Here is a 12,056-nt window from a genome sequence, read left to right as displayed (position 1 = left end):
AGGACAGGGCAGGTGGGAACTCCAGTCGCTGGCCCGCTGGGCAGCCTGCCAACCTGGAAAGGCTTGGGGACCAGTGTTGCTGCTCCTTGGTTTCAAGGATTATTTATAAAGGTCATTATTACTTTTCTGTGATTATAGAAGTAATGTTTACTTATAAAAATTCATACCATATGAAATGTACATAACAAGGTACATAATAATCCCACTTCCGTTAATGATTTATTCCCTCTTCTAGACTTAATTCTATCCATATAGCAAGACACGCACATATTTAAAAAGCATTTCAAACGGACAGGACTGAGTGAAAGATACTGTTCTGAAACTTGCTTTTTTCACCCTCCAGTGTATCTTGGAGATCTTTACATGTGAACGCATAGAGATCTTCCTCAATTTTTTGGTTAACAGCTACACAGTATTTCATTATATGAATGGGAACTTTTGTTTTTCAACTTTTATTTCCCAAGGGGCCCTTATCTTTAACTATAAAAATTTTGAAATAATAGAAAGGTACAGAGAATAATATAAAACATGTGACTCACCTGAAATAAATATATGCCAGTATTTTCCTATATTTGCATCAGAAAGCTATTCATTTTCTAACAGAAAGGGCTTTCATCGGGTATTTGACAAATGTCAACTTTTCCTTTGCAATCAGGGGTCACTCTTCTCTCCCATCTGGTCTCTCCCACCTCCCTCCCTCTCTATTTTAAGGTCCAGAGCTAGCTCACACCCTTCCCTTCTTTCCTTACAGCAAACCCCCCCCCCCCCCCCCCGGCTCTGCAAAGAAGCCTCAATCTGTCATTTTCACTCAATGTGAAGGAATTTATATACCATTTCCCTTTCTCCAGGGGATCGTGTGCCTGAGATCTTCCCAGGAAGGTCCTTCCAGGAGCCTCCATGAATACACTTCCATTGTAAACTCAACCTGCTAATTTCTTTACTTTAGAAACCACGTTTTCATTGAAATTTCAAGTCCCACTTCTAGTTGTGGAATTAAAGGCTTTGTCCCTGCTGAAAAGATGACATGTATTATTCAGGGCCAGGTGGGCATGGGATCTGGGGGGGGAGTGGGTGTTAAGCCCTCTCCACCTCAGAAGTCACAGCATTTCATTGGGATTTACTTGGCGTAGACCGTGAGGCAAGACCAACTCAGAGAGCCCTGCGTGTGACCGTACCAGCCCCTGGGGGCAGCCAGCCTGCTCTGCCCAACAGGACCCTCCGTGGGAGAGCTGTAGCATCTTACACTCCCTCCCCACTTCCTTCATTCTGAACGGCACGGATCTTCTCTGTGTGATCTGACACTTTGTGTGACAAAGAAGACGCCCCCGCCCCCTGCCACCTCCACCCGCATCGAGGATCACATCCCAAACGCGTGCAATTGAGAGGGAATTAACCAAACTGCAAAGTTGTTCAAGCATTCTGACACGCGTGGAAATGTTACAAGAAGGGCGGGGATGGGAGATAGTGAGAAAATTTCTCTCTCGATCCCCCAACTATCCCCCTTCAATAGTTTCAAAGGGAAAGATAACAAATGATAAAAACAGTGGTTTGCATCAGCAGTTCACTTAGTAGTGGAAGCAATAACAGAAACAATCAACTTGTATTAGGCCTTAGAACGGTCCACGAAGTCACATGAGGAAGGACCATATTCTCTCGTCTCTGTTTTGCAGACGAGGACATTGCAAGATCCAGGCCCCCCAGTTCTTTAGAGACCGAGCTAAGACACAGGCCCAGCCTTTGCATGCTCAGAGCCTCCAGCAGAGGGGGAGGCAAAATCAATTTCCCTCCCGGGAGGTCAACAGATATATGTTGTTTAGGGAACATCGCAAGACTCACTGGGTTGGTGGCAGTGGGGAGGGGTAGCGTAGAAATCGGCCAACGTCGATTTCTTTTTCGGCACACACGTACTAAGGATGGCTCCATCCTCCACAACATCTTTAACTTGAGCTTTTGAGATCTGAAGGACTGAACATGACATCTTGACTGTGAGAAGAAAGAAGGCAGGCGATCACTTCGATCTCATTGCCACTGTCTCAGAAAAGGGATTGGGAGGATTGTGAAGCCCTGTTGTTGTGACCATAAATCAGCGTGTCCTTTTCACTCTGGCACCTGCCTGGAATGATGTGGAAAAGTCTAGAAGTAGAGTGTTTGGAATAAAGGAGTTGGTAACCAGTCCCATTTTCCCCAGAATTGGATGGAACACTCCTCAACTATTTTGTTCACTTCCAGCCTTCCCACTCAGAGAGGAGTAGAGAGAAGCAGAAGTATAATCAGATACAGTATCGTGAAGATATGGAAACCACGAGAAGGATGCTATCCGTCTATCTGCAAGGGACACAACCGGAGAACTTGTCAAGGACTAGCCTGCCTGGTGAGTGCTGTTGGTGGCTAGCAGACAAAGCGGGTGGAGATGTGGGTTGTCCCGGCAGACTCACTCCCAGATGAGGTGGGATGGAGCTGAGCCTGAAATGACGGTGGACAGGATAACAGAAGGGAGGAGGGCACCTGGCAAGAGTTGCGGGGCGCAGAAGGGAAGTTACAGGGTGGTGATGAGCAGAGTTGGGGTGGGAAGGATGAAGAAGTAACTCTCCCAGCCGCCGGAGTGGATTACTTTAGGATCCAGTTCCTGGAGACACACAGCTTCGAGGAGTCTACTTTACAAGTGACATCAATCATTTAAAGAGGTTCCTCTGCTTAAGTCAAGGAAGAAGCCATGAGTACATGCAACTGTATACACGAAGAAGCCGTAAGTACATGCAACTGTATACACGAAGAAGCCGTGAGTACATGCAACTGTACACACGAAGAAGCTGTGAGTACATGCAACCCCATACATGAAGAAGCCATGAATACACGCAACCACGTACAGGGTAGTTGTTTACAGCTGCATGAACAAACACAGGGTGAAGACCAAGGCCCCCAAAATGACTCCCATCTAGTTTCTAAAAAGCACGTTGTACCAGGTCAGAATAAGCCGTGTCAGAATAACAGACACACTGAGGACCACTCAGAGGCTGTCCACACTCGAAGAGTCGACCACGGGGGCCCCTGCCTGTCCCCCAGCACCACAAAGGGCTTGGATTTCTGACTGCGAGGCCAGAAGGTGAGTGACAGGACAGATAGATGAGCCCACACTAGGCTCAGCCCCTGCTGATGAGGACGGTGACAGCAAGAGGCCCCCGAGAGCGTGGCAGTGGCTTCCTTTGGAGCTGAGGTACGTGGTGTTCAGTGTGGTCAGTGTGGGCCAGACAGGTGGGTTTGTTTCTTGGTTCTACCACTTCGGTGGTGGAGTGACTGTTGATGAATTACTCAACTTCTTAGAGCCTCAATTTCCCCATCTATCAAATGGGAAACATCACCATAGTCACCTCTCGGGGTTTTGAGGATTAAAGTAACGCATGTAAAAGCACTGAGCTTTACATGTTTTATATGTTATTCACATGGTCCCTGACGTACACGTGTCCAGTCATTTCTAGCTGCTGTTGTTGTTATTATTGTTTTTGGTAGCAGTGTCTGCTTGTCTCAAGTGCACCACGATCAAAAATAAAACAAAGACCACCCAAGAGGCAGTTTATCCTGTGGTCAGCTTTGCAAAGGTCAGCCCAACTCCGGAGCCAGAAACACTGAGAGGTTCATCCCGGGAAAGCAAAGACAGACCTTCCCCAGAGCAGACAGAGTGTCACAGGAAAGGCTGCGCGCTGCCCCCTCTCCTGCCTGCTTCAAGGCGGGCTCAGTGGAGAGGGACAAAGGTCACCTTATCTGGCTGCTTCAGGAACAAGCAAAGTCTGTCAGCTCCGTGCCGTGACCCTGGGCCCCTGCTCCAATCCCCAGGGCGCGGGGCTCACTGGAAGCTGCTGGAGTGTAGGCCGCTGGCTATTGTCCCTGGAGACACGTCAGGCGCTGTGATGACAAGGACCTGCTTCTGGAAGCCCTGACTCACCCCCAGGCTATGTCCACGGGGCTGTCTCTGGGCACCGGCCCCTTGGGGATCTTGGCCTGGCGACTCGGCGCTTTCCCCCTCTTTCTCGGAAGTGATTAGATGAATGAGTCAGTTGGACTTTACTCTGCATAAACATTTGAAATTCCAAGATGAAAATGCGATCGCTAGAGTCCTGGTTACCTTTCCGCCGGGACCCACACCAGGGGCTGGAAAGCATGGGGTGGGAACGTGAGAACAAACTTCGCTCGCTTATCTGTTTGCAAGCCTGAGCGGTGCTCGCGTGACAGCTATTTTAATTCATTATCAGACTTCCTAATGTCCTCCTGGAAGAGACTGAAGCCAAATCCACTTCCTAAGGGAGGAGGTGGTCGGGTGACAGTAGCTATAGTTTAAAAGTGGCTCTTGCCTAAAGAGATTTCAGTACACTGAAGACACCATAGTCTGGAGGGGATGGATTATGTTGTCCAACAAAGACCGAACCCACTGCCCTTGAAGGGGATCAGATGCCTTTAGGATGGAAACAGATGAAAGTGGAATTTGGAGGAACAGCATTATTTTTCCTCAGATCCCAGGCACTTTAGAAACTGGCTTTAAGTCTCTAGATAGACCCTGATGCTAGGAACACATGAGTTGTGAAAAACAATTCAGCTGCATAAACACTTGTCCTGTATCAGCTTTCAAGGCTAATTCTCCAGGGACAAATTCTTAGGTGGGCAAAGATACATTAGCACTGTCTCAGAGCACCCGAACTTTCCTCCCTGTCACCGCCCCCCTCAAAGCTACCGGCATTTCTATTTCTCTTTTCCCACCCCCTTTCCAGAACCTTCCTCAGAAAAGTACTTATCACGTATGCCTCCGTGTGTTTCTTTCCCCCAAGGATTATTCACACTTTGGAAATAATTTCTCATTATGGAATGATAGATTTTGTCCATGAGAAAGTTATGCCAAAGCAAACGACGCTACCATCTGCCTTAGGGCCGTGGTTATTGTCTATTTGTCTTAGAAATGCATGATCGGAGAGTGGCCAGACTTCCAGAGTCTCTGAAGAATAACTGGATACTTAGTAAACAAGAATTTTTGTTCTGTTTAGTTATAAAGTCTGAGCCTTGGGCTTATAGATGAGCAAAGACTAGCGTAGGATCTTTTAGAAAAATGTACATGACACTTGTAAATGGATGACTTCTGGGCCATCCCTGGCGGACAGAAATGTTGCTTTCCTGTGTTGAAGGGTTACGGTGATAAAAAGAACTGCTTTATCTTTGGTAATGGCGCTGTATACTCTGAATCACAGGTTCAATTTAAAAAAAAAATAAAGAGCCGAAAAGCAGACTCAGGCATTCAGGTGGGAAGCCTGGTTCAGTTCAAGGAAAAGATGAGGACACTTCAGGGGGAGGAGCTTGTCCACTAGAGCAGGATGCTGGGACCCTTCCACTGTTTGAAGAGCTGGGAAAGCCAGCTGCGGTTCTCTTTTACCCAAGCAGAAGCCAGCTTCCTTGGTACCTAAGGGATGCTCTTGGCAAGTGAAGAAGACACCCAGATGACCAGAGAGAGGATTAACAAGCTTGGAGTAGGGCTCTCAAAACTGAGGGATGCTAGGTGACAATGACCACGTGTAAGCAGAACAAAGCCAGGCTCAACTCCAGTGTATAGTTTCCGTTCTCGTAAATCATCACTCCCACATAATGTTATACTTGTTGTATTTGGAGTTCTGGCCTGAGAGAGAGTAGCTGTTAGAGGTTTTCTAAGAAGGAGAAACAGGGAAACAGGTTTATGTTCTGAGATGTAGCCACGAGGCGCCCCAAGCCTCCTTCTGTGTCAGTAAAGTCAGAAGGCCCCCTCTTCATCCACATTGCGTCACTCTGGTCACACAAGCCTGTGTTTCCTCCCCCTGGAATCTGTAAAATTCTACCTGACTCAGAAAATAAACTTGCAGGCTGGAAGACGGATGGCTAGCTGGCACCCCAAAAAGGAGAGGTAAGTTTGGGGGGCAACGATTTGCTACAGTCATTCAGCTGAGTGCAAGAGTGGGGACATCAGGGAAGGAGAAGAAAAATCCCGGAGTAGGGGCTGGTTCCCTGTCTACAGTATCCTTCCCTCCCTGCATTGAGAGAGCTTCTGGATTATTGTATCTTTGGGATGGAGAAGCGTTGGTCTTGAATAAAACCGGGAGGGAGGAAGACAATGAGTATTTCGCTCAGGGCTTGGCAGAAACACAGACGCACAGCTGCAGAGGGAGCTGGAAAATGTAAACACATCTGGAAAGGCACGTGCACAGAGGAGGAAAAATACACAGATGCCGGGAGAAGGATACACAGAAAACCACAGCCCTGAGTCACCACTTCACCGAGGGTGGATGATGTGACCCCAAGAAGTGACAGATAGGTGAGCGGTCGGCATCATCACCGCCACTGGAAGGGCTACTCAGAGCGCTGTCTCTGCAACTGGTCACTGAGCAACGCCCTCTGCCTCTATGACACTTCATAGGATGCCACTGCCTTGCCCGTAGAGATTCACGCACATTGAAAGATTACCGCTAGAGAGGCTGAGGCACGGACGTTCCTTGGATGAGGTCAACCGATATCCTCCATCTCTTTCACTAGCTACGCCTTCTCTTTACTCTTCACAGATCCCTCCTTCTGTCTTACATATTCCTACATGAGAGCTTCCTAGCCCTCTTCGCTTCTTATACATCCTTCATACCCCAGCTCCCCCCTCTTCATACCCCGTCTACTGGGCACTCCTGATTCTCTGTACCCTGCACAACTTCTATTTTTACAGCATCTATCGCCTTTTATTAGGATATATAATTATTTATGGGTTTTGCGTATTGTCTGTGTCTCCTGCACTATAATATAAGCTCTGTTAGAGCAGAAATTTTTGTAGGTTTGTCTGACACACAGAAGATGCTCCATAAATATTAAATGAAGAACTAAATAAATGAAAGGGCAATCTTATCGAGTCCGTCAGTTTAAGTTACCATACACACTAAAGTCTCCCAAGTCTACAGCTCTAGACCAATACTTTCTTCTGAAGTCTAGTTTGATAGAACCTACTGCTATTGAATCCCTGCCCTTGGGGTACCTGTAGACCTATCAGCTGCAACAGCTGAAACGGGAATTCATCACCTCTCCCCAGATCTGCTCCTCCACTCATCCCAATCTTGATACGTGGCTGCCATTTACTCAGTTGACCAAGGGGGAAACCTCAGTGTCATTTTTGACTCTTCCTTTTGTTCACATCGACATATTCTACTGGTCATCTAAGGATGCAACGTCAGTTACCTCTCAGATGCTCTTTTTTTTATACCCACAGCCCGACTCTTGTTCAGACTCTTAACTAAAAGCTGTTCATCAGATTTTATGTTCCCCCTTCTGAAGTATAGAGATATTGCTGTGAAATCGCTGTTCAGCCAGGGAATACCACCCCTGCCAGCCATGTGTACTGTTTTCACAATGGGATGTGAGTGGAAGTGATGTGTTCATTTCCAGGTTGAGGCTTTTTAAATGTGTGGGTGGACCTTTTCATTTTTTCTTCCCTCCTCACTGGCTAGATCCAGAGGATGATGAGACTGCAGGGCACAGGTTGGCAAAATTAGGGCCTGTGAGCCTGCTGTCTGTTTTTGTAAATAAAGTTTTATTGGAACACAGCCATGGCCATTTGTTTACATATTGCTTATGGCTTCTTTCCCACTACAGCAGCTGAGCTGAGTAGCTGTGACAGCTTAGAGACCTCAGCTTACTCTTTAAGAAAAAGTTTGCCACCCTGGCTCTGGGGGATGGTGGAGCAGCAAGACCAAAGAAGCTTGTGTGCCTGAAGGGTTTGCTATCGAGGAAAACCCTTTCTGGACTGTTTATGAACAAGAAATAAACGTCTATTATTAAGCAGCTGAAATTTTGTGGTTTGTTTAGCAGCCTCTGTTATCCCAACTAACAACAAAAGAGATGTAAAGTCTCAAATAAAATACTAGCAACTTCTAGGGAAAAAAAATCCAAGTAGGATTTATTTCCAGAAATGCAAGGATGATTAGGAAAGACGGCAATACCACATTGCTAGATCAAAGAAAGAAACCCATATGATCATCTTTTCATGCATGTTGAAAGCATTTAAAAAACTCATCATCCACCTTGCAAGCTATTCTTAGTGGAACAGAATAGAGAAACACTTCCTTAGAATATCTACCTCTAGCACAAGTTAGTGTCATATTTAGAGGTGAATGACCAGAAGAATTCCCACTGAAGACTGAATCAACAAATGTTATCAATGGGCTTCCCTTGTGGCACAGTGGTTAAGAATCTGCCTGCCAATGCAGGGTACACGGGTTCGAGCCCTGGTCCGGGAGGATCCCACATGCCACAGAGCAACTAAGCCTGTGTGCCACAACTACTGAAGTCTGCGTGCCTAGAGCCCGTGCTCCACAACAAGAGAAGCCACTGCAATGAGAAGCCCACACACCACAACGAAGAGTAGCCCCTGCTCGCCGCAACCAGAGAAAAGCCTACGCGCAGCAACGAAGACCCAACGCAGCCAAAAATAAAATAAATAAAAATTAAAAAAAAAATGTTATCATCAACATAACAAATATATAACATTATATAATATTGCTTTTGAAGCACTGGCAATGTACCAATAATAATAATTGTCCACTATGTAATATATCAATAATTTTAAAATTATATAATGAAATATTGCATAATGCAAAATAATATAAATTATATGTGCTTTATATAATTCATACATATAATTTTATATGTAAGATATATATCTACATGATATAAGTATTTTATATATGATAAAATATATATAATTAGATTTGTATAGTATATTATATTATTATAACATATATCATTTACAAATACAAATATTTAATTTATAAATAAAATACATAAAATTATATTGAATTTATATTATGAATATACTGCATGTAACTTTTAAAATGACGTTAATTGTGTAATTTATTAATAATTCCATGATGTTGCTTTTCAACAACCAGCCAGTGCTCCAAGGCAGAAAGAAAAAACAAACAGGAGGCACATCTTCATTATCTGTAGATGATGTGATTGCCCATGCAAACAATTAAAGATAAAACGAGATACTATTGGAACAATTAAGAAAATCTTCAAAGATGCCCAGTTACAAAACAATGTGCAAAATTAAGAGGTTTCCAATATGTAAGTAATAACTGATGTGAATTTATTTTAAAAAACCTTACCAAGGGAAATAAAAGAAGACTTGTAGAGGTGAAAAGAGATACTATCTTTCTGCCTCAGAAGAATTAATATATTTTAAACCTATGAATTCACCATAAACTAACCTATACATTCACTGCAATCCCAAACAAAATTCTAACAGGATTGAAGTTGGAATATAATAAACTGATTCTAAATTTCACCCACCATATACTTGGTGAGAGTAGCCAAGAAACATTAGAAAAACCAGAACAATGTAAAGAAACTTGTGAAGACAGATATTAAGACAAATTATAAAATACACCACTAAAATTGTGGAAAAAAGAAAATTAGACCTGTCTCTTAAACCGTGCACTGAAATAATTTAATATGCAGTAAAGACTGAAATATAAAAATGAAGTATAGGGCTTCCCTGGTGGCGCAGTGGTTGAGACTCTGCCTGCCAATGCAGGGGACACGGGTTCAAGGCCTGGTCTGGGAAGATCCCACATGCCGTGGAGCAACTAGGCCCGTGAGGCACAATTACTGAGCCTGCGCGTCTGAAGTCTGTGCTCCGCAACAAGAGAGGCCGCGATAATGAGAGGCCCGCGCACCGTGATGAAGAGTGGCCCCCACTTGCCGCAACTAGAGAAAGCCCTCGCACAGAAATGAAGACCCAACACAGCCATAAATAAATAAATAAATAAATAAATAAATAAATAAATAAATAAATAAATAAAAGAATAAAGATGTTAATCTGAGATCACAAAACAATCTTTAAACAAAAAAAAAAAAAATGAAGTATATACATGTCAGAAGACAGTATAGGTGAATAACTCTATTCTTGAGGTAGGAAGTGTTTTCGATAAGCAATAACAAATTCAGAAACTACAAAGTAAAAGATTAAGAGATTGCACTATACAGAAATTAAAAACTGCTATAGGTAAAATACACTACACACAAAATCAAAAGGCAAAGGACAGAAACGAACAAACAAACAAAAAAAGCCAACAATAAAAGGCAAAGGACATGGTGGTAAAAGGATGTGTAATACCTGTGACAGATGGAGGATTAGCTTTTTTTTTTTTAATATATATATATATAGCTTTTATAGTGAGGGAAGAAAATGCCCAGTAGAAAAAAGGAATAGCCACGAATTGCCAATGACACAAAATCACATGGAAAAACATCATCTCTCTATAAACCAAAGAAGGCAATTTAAAATGAGATCTTTTGCCTATCATATAAAAATCAAAGATAAATTTGCATGCATGGAATAAATATAATGTTTTAATAAATGATAAGAGATACGCGATAGAGATCTTTTCTGTCTTAGATCTCATCCAAGTAAAGACGGGGATGGTGCACTGTTGGCTGGGCTAGTCCAAGTTCAAAAGGCACAGGATATTTAGGTGTGGACGGAGAGAGTAAAGAAGAGAGAAAACCACGGTGGGATATTTAATGCGCAGTGATGAGAATACTGTCGCTCCTAGAGTTGATTCTTCCATATTTACAAGTTCCAAATACAAAACTCATGTGGCCTCTGACTGGTTGGGTGCAAGATTTTAGAATGTGGATAAGTTTAACTATGAACTTAGCATTTAATAAAACATCTTTAGGCATAATATTGGACAATGTGTCAAAACATTTAAATGTGCATTGCTTATTATATATCAGTAATTCTTAGAGCGTTTGTAGGCTTCATTGGAAGAGCGTAATTTGCCCGTGGGAATGCCAGGATTCCCTTTCTTCCTTCTACCATGGTTTTCCCAGATTCCACCTCAACACCTCTGTGAATGAATTCAGGACCCTCCGGCTGTTTGGATCCATGTGGCCTCAATGGTTCCAAAGGTCTACAAAATGATTTTACGCAGCTGACGAGAGAATGAACGTTTGTGTCTCCTCCTTAAGTATCTGTACTTCAACCCTGTAGCACGCATGTGTGTTGTCAAAGAGTTTTCACGTGCTTCAAGAACTGAACCTCACTCCCAAGAGCCGATGAGTTGGGCTGGTTGGGTATTCATCTTGGAGAAGTGAAGGGACCTGGGGAAGCCCCAAGCCACAGCACCCGAACTGGGCTTAGCGTCCAGGTCTTCCCATTCAGGTCCAGCGCTCTTTCCACTCTGCCAGTCTACGCCCCTTTAAAAGAGGAAGGGCGGAGAATGCCATGACTCCAAAGTGATGGAACCTTGCAGGGAAGATGTTTTGAGGTTTAAAATCAAGTCAGCTCCCCAACCTGCTTGACCAGACCCAGACTGGTCTATGTTAACCAGACTTTGGAGGGTGAGCGGGTCTCAGTTTCTTCCTCACTCCCCGGACCTCTGGTTATGGGGAACACTCTGGAACAGCGACCCATGGATTGACTCTTGTCTAGTGAGAGGTCTTCGCCCCCAGGGCCCCAGCATTTCAGAGCCATGGCGGCCCTCAGACCTCAGCACGGAGGGAAGTGTGCCATTCATTTGTGCTACCTACCTTTTAGGGCCTCTTTCACAGCGGAATCCACAGGGAATATGTTCTTCTCCACCAGCTCCAGGGGTCCCGGCCGGAGAGCGATTTTTTCATTGAGGTCATCTGCAAGTCGGGCTCTTTTCAGCTTCATCTGAGTAGTTGGAACGGATCTCTCTGCAGTGGAGGCTAAGGGGTTAGAATCAAAAGGGTCAGCTCTAGAATTTGATGTCATTTTTGTGGGGTTTTTTTTTGCTTTTTTTTTTGCTTTTGTAACCCAAACACTCTGACACATTGTACTCCACCATCCTAATAATTTTTCAATGCAATCATCCTCATTTCACATGGATTAGTAGTGAAGACTAGATGCTTCCAAATAAAGGCAAATAGAGAAGCACAGAAGAGTTAGAGCAACTTGCTTTGTGAGGATTTTGGGAAAAAAAAAATGTGCAATTTGGCGATTCTGTAAGTAAGTAGTCCATGGGGCCTGTATTGCTTGCTGACAC

At 44.0% G+C, this 12,056-nt stretch overlaps 1 protein-coding gene across 7 annotated transcripts in view; it reads right to left on the bottom strand.

Annotated features, from left to right (window-relative positions):
• MYOCD (myocardin) overlaps nt 1-12,056 on the bottom strand; it is a 249,407-nt gene that overhangs the window by 28,823 nt on the left and 208,528 nt on the right. For 6 of the 7 annotated variants that reach the window (XM_059907682.1, XM_059907679.1, XM_059907684.1 and 3 more), the window contains one exon: nt 11,578-11,739. In XM_059907682.1, coding sequence (XP_059763665.1) covers nt 11,578-11,739 — 162 coding nt within the window. The remainder of the gene's footprint in view (nt 1-11,577; nt 11,740-12,056) is intronic. The other variant, XM_059907680.1, reaches the window with a different exon arrangement.

The sequence above is a fragment of the Balaenoptera ricei genome, chromosome 20 (assembly GCF_028023285.1).
Source record: "Balaenoptera ricei isolate mBalRic1 chromosome 20, mBalRic1.hap2, whole genome shotgun sequence".
In the NCBI taxonomy this organism is placed as follows: domain Eukaryota; kingdom Metazoa; phylum Chordata; class Mammalia; order Artiodactyla; family Balaenopteridae; genus Balaenoptera; species Balaenoptera ricei.
This window is presented reverse-complemented; position numbering and strand designations above follow the sequence as displayed.